Source organism: Lissotriton vulgaris, chromosome 1_1 (assembly GCF_964263255.1).
Source record: "Lissotriton vulgaris chromosome 1_1, aLisVul1.2, whole genome shotgun sequence".
Taxonomy (NCBI): Eukaryota; Metazoa; Chordata; class Amphibia; order Caudata; family Salamandridae; genus Lissotriton; species Lissotriton vulgaris.
Window position 1 is genome coordinate 419,340,324 of NC_141685.1, and position 19,028 is coordinate 419,359,351.

Sequence of the window (19,028 nt, forward strand, 5' to 3'; positions counted from 1 at the left end):
TTTGTTTGATGAATCGGGCGGTATGACTTTTATTAAATACTTCTGAGTGTTCATTGTTTTTTTTTATTTATAGACTCCTGACTGCATTTTCACATGGTCTGTGCCATATGATTGACATGCCATATTTTTCCAGGGTTTTTAGGAGCCAGCGCCAACAGTTGGCTCAGCTGTCTCTTTTAATTTGCTTGCACACCCATCTCTACCTTGCACCATAGTCAGTGCCATTGGAATGATAGAGCAGGAGAGTACCAAATCATGTGGCAGAGTTGACGTATGCAACAAGAACAGACATTATGGAGCATAATGTGCATATCTTGTGATATTATTACTTTAAAATTTATTTCGTTTTCACAGATGCTAAACAGTCTGAACAAATATTTCACTTCATTAGTACCAATTTAACACCCAAATACTGCAATTACAAACAGAAAGGTGTGCAGTCAACCTTTCTAAATGGTCTTCCACTTCCCAGTAATACAAGTAGTTTCGTTTTTAGTAACCTTTGATCCATTTAATCTAGAAAGCTACATATTATAAATTAGATAATGGATTATGTGAAACAAGCGTCAAATCCGTAGTTATGTGGAAAATGCCGTAGCCTGAAAATCACAGAACTCGAGTGGCCGTGACTAAAGTACAAGGGTGTGAGCATTCTTTCAAGCATATGTTTTGAACTGGAAGGTGTCTATGTTTAAGGCAGGACTAGTAGTGGCTTGAAATCATGAGGTTAAAAGAAGGGAGGACCAATCTGTCACTTCCCGCTATACCAGGGCAACAATGGATGACGGGCGGGTTCAACCGTCAACCGTATAACCTCGGAGGTCCTATTCAGAATGTGAACGACGTTGCTCTTTTCTACCAGGACTTTTGTTGCATTTACTGAGTGGGCCCTTGCCACTCCCATCAGGGGTTATTGGGGTTTCCTCTGACCTAGTAGCACCGTACCTTCCCTTTGTTTTTTGGGTTGCAATTTGCTTGAACTTTAACCAGATTAGGGCGCCATTCTTCCTGCATACTCAAAACCCTAGACAGAACTCTCAAAACCCTTGTCAACCATGCAGTCCAAAAGAGTCACCAATATCATATTGATCTTCATAACACAGCATAGCTTTGTCCGGAGTATTAAGCACCATATAAATACAAGAGGACCAAACAACCACATAATTTTTCCTGTTCTATAGCCCTCAAAATTGGTGAAGTGTGGATGCAGGCCCCTAAGTAGTAGCAAGTGTGCTGGCACATTGCCTGGCTAAGGCGACCTGACAAACTACCTTGTAAGGATCCCAGAATAGGGTGAACAAGTGGGATAGAGGAGATAACAAGTGTCACCCTATTCTGTGACCTTACCATATGGTTTTAGTCAGGGCTGTGACTATTTTTGCTGCAGGCAATGCAAAGGCACCATGCCGTAGCCCGATGTGTGAGAGGCGCACTGGATGCAGTTTATTTAACTTTGAACACAAAAAACTTGATAGGAGGAAGGCTTGCAATACGTCTAACCACTGGTAATCAATCTGGGCAGCATTCCAACCCATTTTATTTTTACCCACCATGCCACCTCGATTTAGATCCAACCATAGGCAACTAAATCTTGACCCTGCTCCAATGGGAACAGTCCAGGAACAGTCTAGTATAAACTACCAGGTCAGGTCCTCCCCGAGCCGGAACACAGCAACCCAAGACTAGTTTTCCCTTATTATGGCTCTTCTGTTGGGTGTAGTTTGTTTCCAGGGCAGAGTGAGCATGGAGCCTACATCTGTGCATAACACTGCATACACTTGGCCACACAGGGCGTCACATCAAACACACAAAAGGTGATGACAGAAATGCATGCAATAGGTCGAACAACTGTCAATCACTCAGGATAGCATTCAACCCCATTTTTCTCTTAGCCACCATTTTAACTCAGTCTGGGCCCGGAAATTTGCAATCAGTCTTGACCCTGCTGCAATAGGAACAGTCCAGTCCGAACTGCCAGGCTAGGTCCTCGCTGAACCGGAAAACAAGCAACTAAAGACCAGATTTGCCCTGATTTTGCTAAGAATTTGTATGAAGTGCCTCCCTAGAATTAGAGAGTGAGACAGGCCCCACATAGGTACTGGTAAAACTCAGAATAGAGGCTACAATGGAGCAAGGTCAATGAGTATGTGCAGGAGCGTGTGATGAGGCAGAAAAGATAAGAAGGTTAGGAGAAGGGCCGATATGGAGGTGAGCCATTAAAGAAGACAAAGAATGGAGGGGTGAGAATGGGACATGAAGTAGACAGAATAAAGGAAGAGGGGAGACCGCATTAGAAAATAGACCAATGAAATAGGAGAAACAGAATGGAAACAAAGATGGAAGAGTAGAGAAAAGGAGAAAACATATGAATTGTTGGAAATAAATTGTACTGGAAAATAATGGAGAAAAGAAGGAAGGACAAAATATATGGAGAGGAAAGAAGATTTGGGAGATCAAAGGAGGGGGGAGATTTGAGTGTAGACAGAAGAGGGATAAACCTAGAAAGGAGAGGATAAAGGGAGGGAAAGAAGGAAGGAAGGAAGGACAGAGCTGGGGCAAAAAGGAAGAAATAAAAAGGCGGCCCAACATTTTGCTTAAATAATATTTGGGTAGGGGATTCCCAAATGGGCCCCAGGGATCCCATCCCAGAGGATCACACACTTTTTAGGGGAGTCCCCAATCCCAAATGGGCCCCTGGGACATCATCCTCTGAGGCCACAGAATAAGTAGAGGGTACGGGGCACAAGGGCCGCCATCCCAGACCCAAGAAGGTCCCGGGAACACCATTCCCCGGGGCCAGTTCACAGACTGTTCCAGGGGAACCCATCCCCGGTACACAGTAATTTCCCTGCCCACATCAGTGCGCGCAGGGAGATGTGTTTGCTCCCTGGTGGGAGCGTTTTTAAATCTCCCGCCAGGCTGGAGCAAGCATGCCTTCCCTGCTCGTGTTCATGCAGGCAGGCAAGGCATATCTGCTCTCATCCCGTGGATGCTGTAAAAATGTTCCTGCTGGGTGTAGGCAGGGAAACATATATTGTTACCACCTGGAGGAAGCATGCAAAAAGAGCTGTTCCCTCCGGCAGGAGCAATGCCGGCTCCTGCAGCACGCAGAGAGCTATCCGTGGCCCTGCAACTACCCCAACAGCCCTCAACAATATGTTTTGTGGGTGCCCGGGTGGGAAACGGGGCAACAACTTAGACTGTAATATGCTCTAGGGAATGGGGTCCTCGGGGACCATTTGGGTTCAGGGTGGTAGGCCTCACACCACCACCCTCCTCTAATATAGTTGGCCCTGGAGGATGGTGTCCCTAGGGCCTTTTGTGGCTTGTGGAAGTGAGTCTCTACCACCCGCCCGAATAATTGTTTTTGCCCCAGGTGATGGGGTTCCCAGGTCCAATAGCTTGGGAAAGGGGCTCCACAACCCCTCTTCTGTCTGCCTGGATGGTAGGGGGGTAGTACACTTTGCCTGGTCCCATGCCATGCACAGCTTGCAGCATAGGTTTGCTTGCTAGCAAGGTGCTGGCTGCTGGGTCAACCTCCCCACTGCATATGGCCACTTACCACTTTAATTGTATGTACATATCCTTTGCCTGTATTCACATTTATTTTATCATTTCTGAAATAAAAAGTTGCACCTAGTATATTTCCACATATATTAAAGCAACAAATACACACTAACACCTTGAGGACTACTGGGTTTTATTGCTCAAAATGCAATGTGCTTTCTAAAGGAAAACTCGGCTAGTGTCAAAAATCACAAAATTAATGTTGCACATGCTCAAATGGTAGAGAAAATACAGTTGACATGTGGCTGTATTCAGGAAGCACGTTTGCTCAAATTAAATTACACATCTTGCTCATCAGCAGTTAAGAAATGTGTACGGTGTAGATTTTGGGGCAACCTCATGTGGTGTAGCAGGCTCAGAGACAGGTGTAGCCTTCATTTACTAAGGGGTGTACCTATTTGTCCAAACACACTGGCTTTAAAATCCCCTGAGCCTAGTAGCACTTTACAGCTAACTGGAAAAGGGGAAGGGGCAATGGATAAAATGATGAACACTTCCTTGGTGGGCATTCAACATGCCACACACCACCGTTCATGTAGTGCATAAGTAGTGCTGTACTTGCTTTAATTTCTGCTCATTAACTATGGGCTGCAAAAATGCCCCCGCCCAACCCATGTGAAGGACAATCTGGGGAACTAACATCCCGAAGTCCACCCCTTCGTCCAAGCGGCTCATGGGAGCAAATGTATATTATGAGTCAATAAGAGGGGGACTAAGATCCAGATTAAGGTCCAGTACTCATGCTCCTCACTATAATTGACATGTTTAAATCAGTGTGGGTACTAGTTCCTATGTGGAGAGGGTATAGAAAACATTCTCTTGGGGCTGGCACTGCAATGCCCCACTGGCCCCGCGAGAGGGCTCTTTGTCAGAGATCTTTACTTCTATGAGCCGTGACGGTGCATGCGGGTGTGTGAGGTATAATGTGTAAGGTGGAGAGTGTGATCTTCAAATTACCTAAAGGAAATAACATTTTATTCAGAGGCCCTTCGGTAAGGTCAAAGACTAGTCTGCGGTAGGGTGCGCAAGGTTAAGATATGCCACTACTCAGTGACTGTGTTGTAGTGAACCATCATGGTTTCACTATTCAGGTCGACATTTTTCACGCTATGTTGGTCTAGTACAGGATCCCTAGCATTTCTCCAGGACCAAAAAATATGTTCCCTACCCTTGAATTAGGGTGTGTATCTAGAGTCCTATTATACTCAATCCCTGGTACTGATACAGTAGATCCTAGGTATCGGTCATGCTAACACAGTACGAATCCATAAATCAACCCCTACTCATAGGCCATGATGTGCCCTGGGTCAAGGCAGGGGATCGTGAGAATACTGTAGTTTAATTCCATGCGCGGTCAGCTACACTTCGCCCTGCCTCTCTGGCCTCCACATAGGAACATGTGCCAAATGTATATTAACGTTATTAAGAATGAAGACCTGTGCTGGAGTTAAACTTTCTGAATCAGCTTCTGCAAGTCGGGGAACAAGGTTGTAGATATGATTGCTGCACCAGGTCAGGTGCCCAATGAACCCTGATAATTGCTGTATTGTACTTCCCCAACAGCAGTCAAAGGGCCTTGCTTGCACCATGGCATCCCCTTGCTACAATACTGATCGGGAAACGGGCACCTGCACTCAAGCCATAAACACACTGCTCACAGTATGTGTGTCACTGCAGTTTTAGCGAGTCTTCTCCTTAAATTATATGGAAAAGGGCAAAAGAACAAAATATATCGTACACCACCTTTGTAGGCATGCTTGCAGATAGTTATGGAAATGTTGTTTCGATTTGTTTCCAGGATTTCTGTTGGTGGTGTTAGAGAGATGTTCAGGGATCTAATTTTATGTTTACAAGAAAAAAAGTGGCATTTCAACCCGTTAACCGCCGCGGTGCGGGCATTCTCTTGCGCGGGCGGGACCGCATCGGGCGTTGGATGTGCGCAGCACTAGGAAGGTAGTGCTCGCAAGGGCCAACGGCAACAGGGAAGGGGTTAAGATTGATAGTAAACATTGCATTCTCCCTACTTTCCACAGAGTTCCACAAGCAGATCTGAAATATATGGTTTTGCATTATTCTTTTCATTTAAAGTATGCATGTAAACAAAATTATGACAACTATTAGACATATTTTTCTCAAGTTTGCCCACCACAGTTGTATATTTTCAGACAAATGGCTTCCTAAACCCAGAAAACAGACTACATCCTCTAACGTACTCATCTACATGCATACAAAGTAAGCAACTACTTTTGTATAATCGTCCGCTCCATTTGAAAATTGTTATTTTATTAAAGCAGCAAGTGACCCCTCAGGATTAAACGCAAACCATTGCAATCAGCTAACAGTAATCATTGTCAGGTTCGCATCCTGCATCCCTCCCTTCTGGGGTCCAGTTATGTTACATCTATCACACCCCATTCCAGGGACTTTTAGGTAAAGGTTTCTATAAGGGATAAAGTACCCCTTTTGTATATTATAAGGATATTGCAAGCCGCCGAGGAGTTCCATAACTATAGAGAGGAACGAGGCTGAAGGTCAGGTTCCTTTATCTGGTTATGGAACTTTAAGGTGACTTGCAATATTCTCATCATACACACCAGGGTGTACTTTGTCCCATACAATACATGGTCACCACAACCTTTCCCACAAACCACTTAAGACGTTGGTGAATCGCTCTTTCGCATAAAAGAGCGAGCAGGTTTGCAAACATGATGAATAAAAATGAAACCTCTAGGGCACAATTAAACGCATTAAAAATATGTTCGTTATTTGTTACAAACAGATTTTAGAAACATTTGAATACAAGTCATTTAAAAAAATGTGTTTAATCATGCAGAAAGATTATAGCTTTTCTCTATCTAAGCAGTGCACAACATAAACATGCTCTCTCTGCTGGTCATTGTAAGCCGAAATAAAACAGCAGAAAGAAAAACAATGCTAGTTATCGTTGCCTTAAACAGCTACTTCAATTATGCTCTGACCTGCCTTTAAGGTTGGCTGCTGGTTCTGGCAAGAGATATTGTGATGTCCGAACTCGACTGTAATAGATATAATTGAGTTCTGATGTCTTTTCCTTGTAAATCGGTGACTGGGTGTGTCACAAGTCGCCAAGTATATTGAAATGAAACTCTTGTCTTTATACAGCTATTACAGAATACTATGCATTATACAAAGAATTATAGATGGCTAATAGTGAATTATGGAGATGATTTTCACCGAAGGGATCTGAGTGACGGGAAATAGACAACGTGACCGAAGCTAGAGTTGTCTATGAAGTCACTCACAAACCAGAGATGAGACCCATCCCTGTAATTAACTATTTTCCCCATATATAATTTTCTGTTATGTATAGCCCCCAAAAACCTCTGCCTCTGCCTTTACCTACTGTGCAGGGGCAGAGTATAACAGGAGCTCCTTACATAACATTCCCTCCCCTCCCTGATGAAAATGTGATAAATATAATCTTACCTGCTATCCTTAACCAAAACCCACCACCTTCCCTGTCTCACTTCCCCCTCCTGCAGCTGCGCTTTCTGCTTTCAGTCAAAGCACACAAGCAGAGCTGTGCTGACAGGCTGTCAGAGAGACCTGTCACATGGCTTGGAAGGTCTTTGTGACATTATAACAGTTGATAACCAGTTTGGTATCCACTGTTGTGATGTCAAAGCAAGGAGTTATAACTTTTGGAAACAAATAAACGATAGAGGCTCTCTATGTAAGCCATGCATTACAAATTCACTGTATAGCCCCACTGTGGCCAAAACTGAAATTCGAACTGATATTTTTAGCAACCTATTCCACTTTTTTAACAAACTAACAGTCATAGAAATAAATAAAATATTGTAATATCAAAGTGTTCAGAAAGCAAGCCTTACTTACCTTCATGATCTTGCAAGGGCACCTTTTCCTGATCAACTGCTGCTGAACTTGTGGATTCATTAACCCAATCAGGGAGCGAGTCCTTTTTCCTTTCTGTTGTGTTAGATGACGCGTTCTCCCAAATAAGCAAGGTATGTCTAAATTGTTTTTTATCAATCGCAGTATTTGGTTGGATATTGTCCATTACTTGATGTGCCTCAGTTGTGCCAATTCGGTGGCACGTCTGTGGATCAACCATAGGAGAAGCACCTTCACCCTTCGACAACAGTAGCTTGTTGACTCTTGGTTCTTCTATTTTGTTCTCCATGGCTGCTCCACCTAATTTCACACGGGGCAATGCAAATGTTTTTGGAAGCAATGCCGGTTTTGCTAAATAGTTATGTACATTAGAATTTATCCTACCATTTTCCAGGCTTTTTTGGTTAAGTGCTCCAGCTGGAGGATACCGCTGTCCTTTTGTGCTGGCTATCGGATGATTCGGTGCAGATTGTGGGGTATTTTCAGCCTTGGACATCTGTTGAAACATTGCTCTGCGCGCTCTGAAGTCTAGCACTTCATCCTAGAAAAAATTTGAAATGTAATTATAATTACAGTATGTAAAGTCATCGAGGACTAAAAAAGGTATGAACACAACATTACAGCCTAGGTGGAGAACATGCCCAGGCTTCCATTCCCCATCTGAGCGCCGAACCACAGCGCTCTGTCCAATCACAATGCTGCGTTGCATCACTATGATTGGCTCAGGGGAGCCTGGGTGCTTACCAATTACAACAATGCATTATAGCGCTATGATTGGCTTAGGGGCGTCTATACTGCTTCATTCTCCAACAGAAGCCGGAAAGAGGACGGAAGAGAGGCTGTGGCAGGCCAGCCAGCTGGACGGATGGACGACAAGTGTTTTTTTCTTTGTTCCCCGACCCACTACCAATTTGCGGGAGCAGCCGCAACTAGCCTCTGGATATTAGCCCTTTAACTCTGGCTTTATTGGCAAATCCAATAAATAAACTAAGTTGCCAAGCAGAATATTTTAAATGTTTCAAATATGTTACACATGCCCGCCCTTCACCCACCTTCTTCAGCAAACCTGGGCACCAGGGGAAACAACTGAGGTGGTTTGAGTCCAAGCAGTTTCGAATCCGTGAATAATATCAAACACTCATTTTGAGCACGCCAAAGTACCACCCACACTAGGATTTCCATTAGGAGAAAAACTGATGCTTTTTAGATGCCAAGCAACAGGGGTTTGTGTCAAATTCAATTTAAAATTGTACCTAATAATTAAGTGCACATAAAACAATGAAAAGTTCAATGTATCAGTGAAACAGGTTACAGTAAAAACATAAAAAAGCATACAATTTTAACAGTGAACAATACATTTTAAGAAGGATCCCAGTGCAACACACATAGTTGGTTCTCGGAGTGCCTGAGGAGAAATAAGTTAAACAACAGGGGGTGGTGATGGACAGAGTTTCTGAATTAAGCAGAATACTCTCACCCAGTCAAGAGATCAGGGCTTAATCCAACACCGTTTTTTAGCTCACTGCACCATCCCAGCTCAGAACCTGACTATATGCAAATTAGTCTGTCCCTGGCCCAGTGCATCATGGGAACAGGGCAGACCAAACTACCAAGCCAATTCTTTCACTGGGAAGGAAACAAGTTTCCGGGGACCGGTTACTGGCATTACAGCCGTCTTCGGCCCGGCTTACTTGAATCCTGATGGTGCAATGAGCAAGGGACTCATGTCTGAGTATACCCTTCCACGCTTATGGTGGACAAAATAATTAAACAACAGGGGGTGGTGATGGACAGAGTTGCTGAATTAAGCAGAATACTCTCACCCAGTCAAGAGATCAGGGCTTAATCCAACACCGTTTTTTAGCTCACTGCACCATCCCAGCTCAGAACCTGGCTATATGCAAATTATTCAGAAAAGGGGGTGGTGATGAACAGAGTGTCTGAATTAAGCAGACCACTCTTACCCAGTCCAAAGATCAGGGCTTGATCCATCACCGTTATTTAACTCACTGCCCCATCCCAGCTCAGAACCTGGCTATATGCAAACCAGTCTGTCCCTGGCCCAGTGCATCATGGGAACAGGGCAGACCAAACTACCAAGCCAATTCTTCACCAGAAAGGAGACAAGCTTCCGGGGACCGGTTTCTGGCATTTCAGCCGTCGTCGGCCCGGCTTGCTTGAATCCTGATGGAGCAGTGAGTAAGGGACTCATGTCTGAGTATACCCTGCCACACCTATAGTGGCCAAAAACGATTCAGAAAAGGGGGTGGTGATGAACAGAGTGTCTGAATTAAGCAGACCACTCTTACCCAGTCCAAAGATCAGGGCTTGATCCATCACCGTTATTTAACTCACTGCCCCATCCCAGCTCAGAACCTGGCTATATGCAAATCAGTCTGTCCCTGGCCCAGTGCATCATGGGAACAGGGCAGACCAAACTACCAAGCCAATTCTTCACCAGAAAGGAGACAAGCTTCCGGGGACCGGTTTCTGGCATTTCAGCCGTCGTCGGCCCGGCTTGCTTGAATCCTGATGGAGCAGTGAGTAAGGGACTCATGTCTGAGTATACCCTGCCACACCTATAGTGGCCAAAACGATTCAGAAAAGGGGGTGGTGATGAACAGAGTGTCTGAATTAAGCAGACCACTCTTACCCAGTCCAAAGATCAGGGCTTGATCCATCACCGTTATTTAACTCACTGCCCCATCCCAGCTCAGAACCTGGCTATATGCAAATCAGTCTGTCCCTGGCCCAGTGCATCATGGGAACAGGGCAGACCAAACTACCAAGCCAATTCTTCACCAGAAAGGAGACAAGCTTCCGGGGACCGGTTTCTGGCATTTCAGCCGTCGTCGGCCCGGCTTGCTTGAATCCTGATGGAGCAGTGAGTAAGGGACTCATGTCTGAGTATACCCTGCCACACCTATAGTGGCCAAAAACGATTCAGAAAAGGGGGTGGTGATGAACAGAGTGTCTGAATTAAGCAGACCACTCTCACCCAGTCCAAAGATCAGGGCTTGATCCATCACCGTTATTTAACTCACTGCCCCATCCCAGCTCAGAACCTGGCTATATGCAAATTAGTCTGTCCCTGGCCCAGTGCATCATGGGAACAGGGCAGACCAAACTACCAAGCCAATTCTTTCACTGGGAAGGAAACAAGCTTCCGGGGACCGGTTTCTGGCATTACAGCCGTCTTCGGCCCGGCTTGCTTGAATCCTGATGGTGCAATGAGCAAGGGACTCACGTCTGAGTATACCCTTCCACGCTTATGGTGGACAAAATATTTAAACAACAGGGGGTGGTGATGGACAGAGTTTCTGAATTAAGCAGAATACTCTCACCCAGTCAAGAGATCAGGGCTTAATCCAACACCGTTTTTTAGCTCACTGCACCATCCCAGCTCAGAACCTGGCTATATGCAAATTAGTCTGTCCCTGGCCCAGTGCATCATGGGAACAGGGCAGACCAAACTACCAAGCCGATTCTTTCACTTGGAAGGAAACAAGCTTCCGGGGACCGGTTTCTGGCATTACAGCCGTCTTCGGCCCGGCTTGCTTGAATCCTGATGGTGCAATGAGCAAGGGACTCATGTCTGAGTATACCCTTCCACGCTTATGGTGGACAAAATAATTAAACAACAGGGGGTGGTGATGGACAGAGTTGCTGAATTAAGCAGAATACTCTCACCCAGTCAAGAGATCAGGGCTTAATCCAACACCGTTTTTTAGCTCACTGCACCATCCCAGCTCAGAACCTGGCTATATGCAAATTATTCAGAAAAGGGGGTGGTGATGAACAGAGTGTCTGAATTAAGCAGACCACTCTTACCCAGTCCAAAGATCAGGGCTTGATCCATCACCGTTATTTAACTCACTGCCCCATCCCAGCTCAGAACCTGGCTATATGCAAACCAGTCTGTCCCTGGCCCAGTGCATCATGGGAACAGGGCAGACCAAACTACCAAGCCAATTCTTCACCAGAAAGGAGACAAGCTTCCGGGGACCGGTTTCTGGCATTTCAGCCGTCGTCGGCCCGGCTTGCTTGAATCCTGATGGAGCAGTGAGTAAGGGACTCATGTCTGAGTATACCCTGCCACACCTATAGTGGCCAAAAACGATTCAGAAAAGGGGGTGGTGATGAACAGAGTGTCTGAATTAAGCAGACCACTCTTACCCAGTCCAAAGATCAGGGCTTGATCCATCACCGTTATTTAACTCACTGCCCCATCCCAGCTCAGAACCTGGCTATATGCAAATCAGTCTGTCCCTGGCCCAGTGCATCATGGGAACAGGGCAGACCAAACTACCAAGCCAATTCTTCACCAGAAAGGAGACAAGCTTCCGGGGACCGGTTTCTGGCATTTCAGCCGTCGTCGGCCCGGCTTGCTTGAATCCTGATGGAGCAGTGAGTAAGGGACTCATGTCTGAGTATACCCTGCCACACCTATAGTGGCCAAAACGATTCAGAAAAGGGGGTGGTGATGAACAGAGTGTCTGAATTAAGCAGACCACTCTTACCCAGTCCAAAGATCAGGGCTTGATCCATCACCGTTATTTAACTCACTGCCCCATCCCAGCTCAGAACCTGGCTATATGCAAATCAGTCTGTCCCTGGCCCAGTGCATCATGGGAACAGGGCAGACCAAACTACCAAGCCAATTCTTCACCAGAAAGGAGACAAGCTTCCGGGGACCGGTTTCTGGCATTTCAGCCGTCGTCGGCCCGGCTTGCTTGAATCCTGATGGAGCAGTGAGTAAGGGACTCATGTCTGAGTATACCCTGCCACACCTATAGTGGCCAAAAACGATTCAGAAAAGGGGGTGGTGATGAACAGAGTGTCTGAATTAAGCAGACCACTCTCACCCAGTCCAAAGATCAGGGCTTGATCCATCACCGTTATTTAACTCACTGCCCCATCCCAGCTCAGAACCTGGCTATATGCAAATTAGTCTGTCCCTGGCCCAGTGCATCATGGGAACAGGGCAGACCAAACTACCAAGCCAATTCTTTCACTGGGAAGGAAACAAGCTTCCGGGGACCGGTTTCTGGCATTACAGCCGTCTTCGGCCCGGCTTGCTTGAATCCTGATGGTGCAATGAGCAAGGGACTCACGTCTGAGTATACCCTTCCACGCTTATGGTGGACAAAATATTTAAACAACAGGGGGTGGTGATGGACAGAGTTTCTGAATTAAGCAGAATACTCTCACCCAGTCAAGAGATCAGGGCTTAATCCAACACCGTTTTTTAGCTCACTGCACCATCCCAGCTCAGAACCTGGCTATATGCAAATTAGTCTGTCCCTGGCCCAGTGCATCATGGGAACAGGGCAGACCAAACTACCAAGCCGATTCTTTCACTTGGAAGGAAACAAGCTTCCGGGGACCGGTTTCTGGCATTACAGCCGTCTTCGGCCCGGCTTGCTTGAATCCTGATGGTGCAATGAGCAAGGGACTCACGTCTGAGTATACCCTTCCATGCTTATGGTGGACAAAATAATTAAACAACAGGGGGTGGTGATGGACAGAGTTTCTGAATTAAGCAGAATACTCTCACCCAGTCAAGAGATCAGGGCTTAATCCAACACCGTTTTTTAGCTCACTGCACCATCCCAGCTCAGAACCTGGCTATATGCAAATTAGTCCATCAACTGTGTTTTTTGCAATTTTCACCCCGAGTGTGCTGGGTATACTCAGACGTGAGTCCCAGGCTCTCCACACCACTGGAGTCAAGCTATCCAGGCTGATGAAGGCTGATAGCCAGAAACCGGTCCTTGGATGCTTGATTCCGGTCTGGGAAAGACATGGCTTGGTAGTTCGGACTGGACAGTTCCCATGAGGCACAGGGTCAGAGCTGATTTGCATATAGCCAGTGTCTAACCCAGGGTGGTGTGGAGTGCAAAAAAATGATGGATTTAGGCCCAGATCCTTGTACTGGGGTGAATGTATGACATTGTTCTACATTCTGTCCATCAACTGTGTTTTTTGCAATTTTCACCCCGAGTGTGCTGGGTATACTCAGACGTGAGTCCCAGGCTCTCCACACCACTGGAGTCAAGCTATCCAGGCTGATGAAGGCTGATAGCCAGAAACCGGTCCTTGGATGCTTGATTCCGGTCTGGGAAAGACATGGCTTTGTAGTTCGGACTGGACTGTTCCCATGAGGCACAGGGTCAGAGCTGATTTGCATATAGCCAGTGTCTAACCAAGAGTGGTGTGGAGTGCAAAAAAATGATGGATTTAGGCCCAGATCCTTGTACTGGGGTGAATGTACGACATTGTTCTATATTCTGTCCATCAACTGTGTTTTTTGCAATTTTCACACTGAGGAGAAATAAGGGCCGGTCTACATAATGCAACATTGTAGTCTTTCAATATTTGTAAGGAAACCAACCTAGTGTACTTATTGTAATACTTACAGAAGAAAATAAAATGTAATAATGTTTGGGGGGTGTCATCGCCAGGACACACAGTGAGACAAGAACCACCCCCTCCCCTGAGCTGTCCACGGATAGCAAGCTGCAAACTGTATTTATTCTGGACCTTAGCAATAATGCCCTTTGCCGTGGATTGTGTATATGCAGCAAATAGGGCACATTACCAGTGCTAGTTTGCAGTAGGATAAACAGTTTGTTGGTAGGCTTCCCAAGTTCGGCTACGTCACTCTTCAGCCTCTGATCATCAAGAAAAGCACCTTCAACCAGATCCTATCAGACTTGGTCCCCCTTGTAGGACTGGTCAAGAGGATAAGCCTGCACAGGGTTGTGAAGCAAGCCTTGGCATACAACAGCAATAGTTTGCTCATAATCAGATCACATTTAAGCCATAATTACCTGTTAATTAAACATTGCATTGGGGTTATTCCATATTGACTGCCACAGTCACTTGAGGGCAAGTGTTATATAGACCTCGATGTATATGAGGACCAGTACATTGTGGCACACAAAAAGTGGACAACCAGGGGGCGGAGAAAAATAGCCTGGACAAAAAATGATTTTCTCCGATTTGCAGGCCAGAGGCGGGTTCATAACCCCAAACACCGGCACAGTACATTGCAGCGGGAACTCAATGTGTGTTATAAATTTCAACAAAAGCTGCTATAGGTTTGCATTCCCTCACGGAAACCACCTTAAAATGAGCACCCATCGACTCTGTGAGCTTGAGATGCCTCATGGCAATATTGGTAGACGAAGAGCCCATTCCATCAAAGCAAACGCCCATATTGGAAACTGGATACTGCCGACAACATACTAGAATTAACATAAATAGATCTCAAATTGCCTTACTCTTTGTGTCACACACCACAACATGGGACTTAGAATAGTTAATGCTCATGTTCAAAGACATCATGAAAGAAGAAAAGGACTTAGACTCAATAGACTCCTAGGTGTGCGAGCTAAAAAGACGAAGTCATGAGCATGGAGAAATGCTGTAATCTTCAGCTTACCAACCTGCGCTACCTTCTGCCCACTTTCCACGGTTCAGGAAATTTATAGAAAAAATAAATAAAATGGGTACTAGCATACATCCTTGTCGGACCCCTCTCTGGCAACGAAAGGGCACAGTGCATTCCCCATTCTGGCCAAATGAGAACCTACCAGATTAATTCAACTGCAAAAAGTGCTTCATGGGTATTGGAGTCAAGGATTATTCTGGGGGATAATGGAGGGTTTGGTAATCAGATTCACTATGACATTAAAAGGTAAGCTGGCACAAACTGAATTCTTCGCAGAGACTATTAGAATGGGATCGGAGCAAAAATAACAGACGTCCGGTAACAGTAGATGTTCAAAAAGGGTGTACTCAAGAAAAGATAGCATTAGAAAGGCCAATGGGCCCTGATGGATGAGCAAATACCTTTGCTTACGTGGTACAGCACTGGCAAATGTGATTATTGTACAGCAGAAACAAAAGGGAAAAAAGGTTAAATGATGCGCTGTATCACTTTGAACGAGCACACATGGGTCCTGGCAAATGTATATGCAGGACTGCTGATTCATGCACTTTTTTTAACCAATCCAAGCTAGATCAGTTAATAAAAATAATATGAAATGAAGTAATAATAAAATGATTAAAATAAAAAATGAAGGAGCAAATCGGGGTAGTGTGAAGGGAGGAAGGGAAAGGAAACACATGATGGGGAGCAACAATGAAGGCAGTGGAGACGTACATGAGAGAGAACAATATGGTGAGAATGAAGAAGCACACAGGTGCGAGCAACACAGAGCGAGGGGAGAGAAGCGTAGCTTCTGTGCAGCAAAGAGCAACAAGGAGCACAGCCAAGGGAAAGAAAAAAAATGAGGGAGACAACTGGAAATCACAGGCACTTACAGAAATGCTTAACACACCGAAAAAACGTAGTTCCCTTAAAGTGAGCTGTGAAAATTCACAAAAGGTATTCCACCAGGAGAGCGACTAACACGAAAAGGACAAGGAAAACCATTGAATAAGAAGTAAGCAAATGAGGGTAGCAGTAAAGCCAACCAACGGTACTGTATAACATTCTTCTATTTTCACATATTATTTATAAAAGAATTACCAACGTCCACTACGTTTTCGTTGTTCTTTTTGAAGAATTGAATTCAAATTTGGAATTTTTTTCCTCTTCGTGTGTCTAATTTTACTTACTTTGACACACACTCCTACTGGAATTTTGTTGTCATTGCACCAGTGTTTGTCTGCACATTTTGTCAATATTTTAACATGCTTGGAAGCTATTGGAGGAGATGTATATGTGTCTAAAAGAAAATTAGCCATACTCAAACATTCATTAGGTCAAGAAGGAAGGAATCTATTAAAAACTTTACCGGAGGTCGATGACATTACCAATGTGACAGAACAAACCAATGAAAGTGGGGATAGTAATGACATTGATGTGTATATAATAGTGCTAAAAGCACTTGAAGAAAAGTTTGCAAAAAAACCCAGTGTGGTGATGGAAAGACACAAATTCTTTTTTGAGCTCAACTTCAAAGTGAATCCATTGAACAATATGTAGCCAATCTACGAAAGCTTGCTGTTAATTGTAAATTTAAAGATTTAAGATATGAACTCAGAGATTAAATGATCAATAGAATATTCAACCTCAAGATTCAAGAACAACGTCTAGGTATGAAGGATCCTTCATTAGAAAATACTATTGCAATACCCAAAAGAATGGAAAACACCTCCAGATATGTAAAAGAACTAAAGTGGAAATTTAGTCAACAAATAAGTGCATGATGAGGCTGTTCATAACATCAACAATCCTAACAAACAGAATAATAGATCTTTGCATTCTAAATCTGATGAGAAAAAAGTACATCAACATAAATTTAAACCCAAATATTGTTTCAGATGTGGAAGTCCTAAACACACCACTGATGCAAGCCATTGTCCTGCGGTCAAAAGCAGATGTTATAGGTGCAAGAAAATTGGGCATTATTCAAGACTATGGGGCTGATTAGGATGGAGGATGCGGAAAATCCTCTGCGGACCCACCAAAGACCCACCGCCACAGTAGGATAGCTGGTGGGTCCTGGTTTCAGTCCGCCGCTTTTCCGCCGCGGTTGACTTACAACCGCGGCGGAAAAGCTGTAACATGGCTGGCGGTGTCTATCAGACACCGCCAGCCATATTAGGATAGAGTAAAAGAGATGCTTTTCCACGGCGGATTTTCAGCCGTGGAAAAGCATACGGAATTTGACTTTGGGGGCCTGTTGCGGGCCCCCTGGATGAAGGGGGTGGAGGGTGCACATGGGGGGGTACCCATGGTACCCCCTGCATTTGTATGCAGAAATCAGCAGGCACCGCGCGGTGCCTGCCGCTTTCTGCATACAAATGCAATGTATGTATTTTTAACATTGCGGCGGGTGCAGCTTGAAGCTGCACCCGCCGCAATGTTAAAGATAGAGGATGTGACCGCCACTCTGGCGGTCATATCCTAATCTGCACGGAGGGAACGCCGCTGCCCATGCGGACGTTCCCTCCTACTCTGGGGTCGCGGATGGACTCAAGTCCGTCCGCGATCCTAATGATCCCCTATGTACGGGCACTCTTAATTTTCAACTTGACAAGAAAACCATTAATTTAGTAAAAGGAGATGATTTCTCATGTGAAAGTGAAAATGATGACATTGAATTATTATTGATTAATGATTCCTCACAGGTGTGCAATTGCGATGGGTCCAAAGATAATTATCGTCCTCTCAAATGTCTTCTGAAGATTAAAAGTTCAGAAGTTCACATGCGTGTAGATTCATGTTCTCCATTCTCTATAATTGATCAATCTATTGGGGAAAATGTAGGTTTGTCCACAAAAGAACTGCAACCTCCTTATGTCCCACCAGAAGGTTATTGTGGCAATAAACATCCTCTTATTGGGTATGTCTGAACCAAAATTTGTTTCAAAGACAAGAAAACGTTGGCCAAACTTTACATTGTGGAAAAAGGGAAGTCACTTCTTGGATGGAAGGAACAATGTGCTTTAGACATTATTTTAAATCCTAACCATCCTAATCAAGTTTTAAATATAGTTTCTTCTAACAACAAATGGCTCACCAAGTTTCCAGATCTTTTAAAAAATTCTCTAGGATGTCTCAAAACATTTAAACGTTGTATGATTTTAAAAGACAATATTGTACCCAAAGTAAGAAATGTACCAATAGTTTTGAGACAGAAGTTGAAAGAAGAACTACAGAGACTATGCAAAGATGGGGTGATCAAGCCCATTGAAGCATCAGAATGGTTAAGTCCAGTGGTTTTGGCTAAAAAAAACAGTAGCAAGATCAGAATATGTATTGATTTGAGAGATTTAAATGAGTACGTATGGATTGATAGTCATCCACTCCCCAAAATTAATGAAATGCTGGCCAGTATAGAAGGAGGTGCATATTTTACCACACTAGACTTATCCAGCGCATACCATTAGGTTCTTCTACATGAGGGAAGCAGACATCTCACTTCTTTCATTATGCCTGAGGGAGCATTCCAATTTATTCGTATGCCATTTTGTCTTGCTTCGGCATCTGCCGTTTTTCAAAGAATGATGCAAAAAGAGTTGTCTGGTGTTGAGAACACTTTGGAATTTCTGGACGATGTATTAGTTTGGGGGCGGGGTGTTGCACAACACGACATTAATTTAGAATTGGTTTTGAACAAATTAGCCAATGCGGGGTTCACTATTGGGCTTGAAAAATGTTAATTTTCTGTGCCTGAAGTGGAATACTTAGGTCATTCACTAGCCAAGGATGGTGACAAGCCTAAGATCAGTTTAATCAATGCCATAGAGAAAGCGCCTTCTCCAACAGATAAAGACCAGCTTAGATCCTTTCTCGGTCTTGTGGAGTATTACTCCAAATTTGTTAGTCATTTTTCTGATAAAATTAAAATGTTAAGAAATCTCATGAAGAAAGGGACAAACTTTACTTGGTCTGATGTGTCAAATAACATTTGAGTGCATAACAAAAGCCATAGTAGAAGCGGATTGTCTGAATGTCAACAGTATGCCCCGATGTAATGCTATCCAATCCATACAAACCAACCCCTTCCAAGAACCCACTCACAACTTTAGATCCATTATTAGAGAAA

At 44.4% G+C, this 19,028-nt stretch overlaps 1 protein-coding gene across 3 annotated transcripts in view; it reads right to left on the minus strand.

Moving 5' to 3' along the window:
* FYB2 (FYN binding protein 2) overlaps positions 1–19,028 on the minus strand; it is a 494,151-nt gene that overhangs the window by 376,969 nt on the left and 98,154 nt on the right. For all 3 annotated transcript variants that reach the window (XR_015307520.1, XR_015307527.1, XM_086952746.1), the window contains exon 2: positions 7,444–8,002. Coding sequence is in view for 1 of the 3 variants with exons in the window: in XM_086952746.1 (XP_086808872.1) it covers positions 7,444–8,002 (559 nt within the window). In the remaining 2 variants the exon portion in view is untranslated. The remainder of the gene's footprint in view (positions 1–7,443; positions 8,003–19,028) is intronic.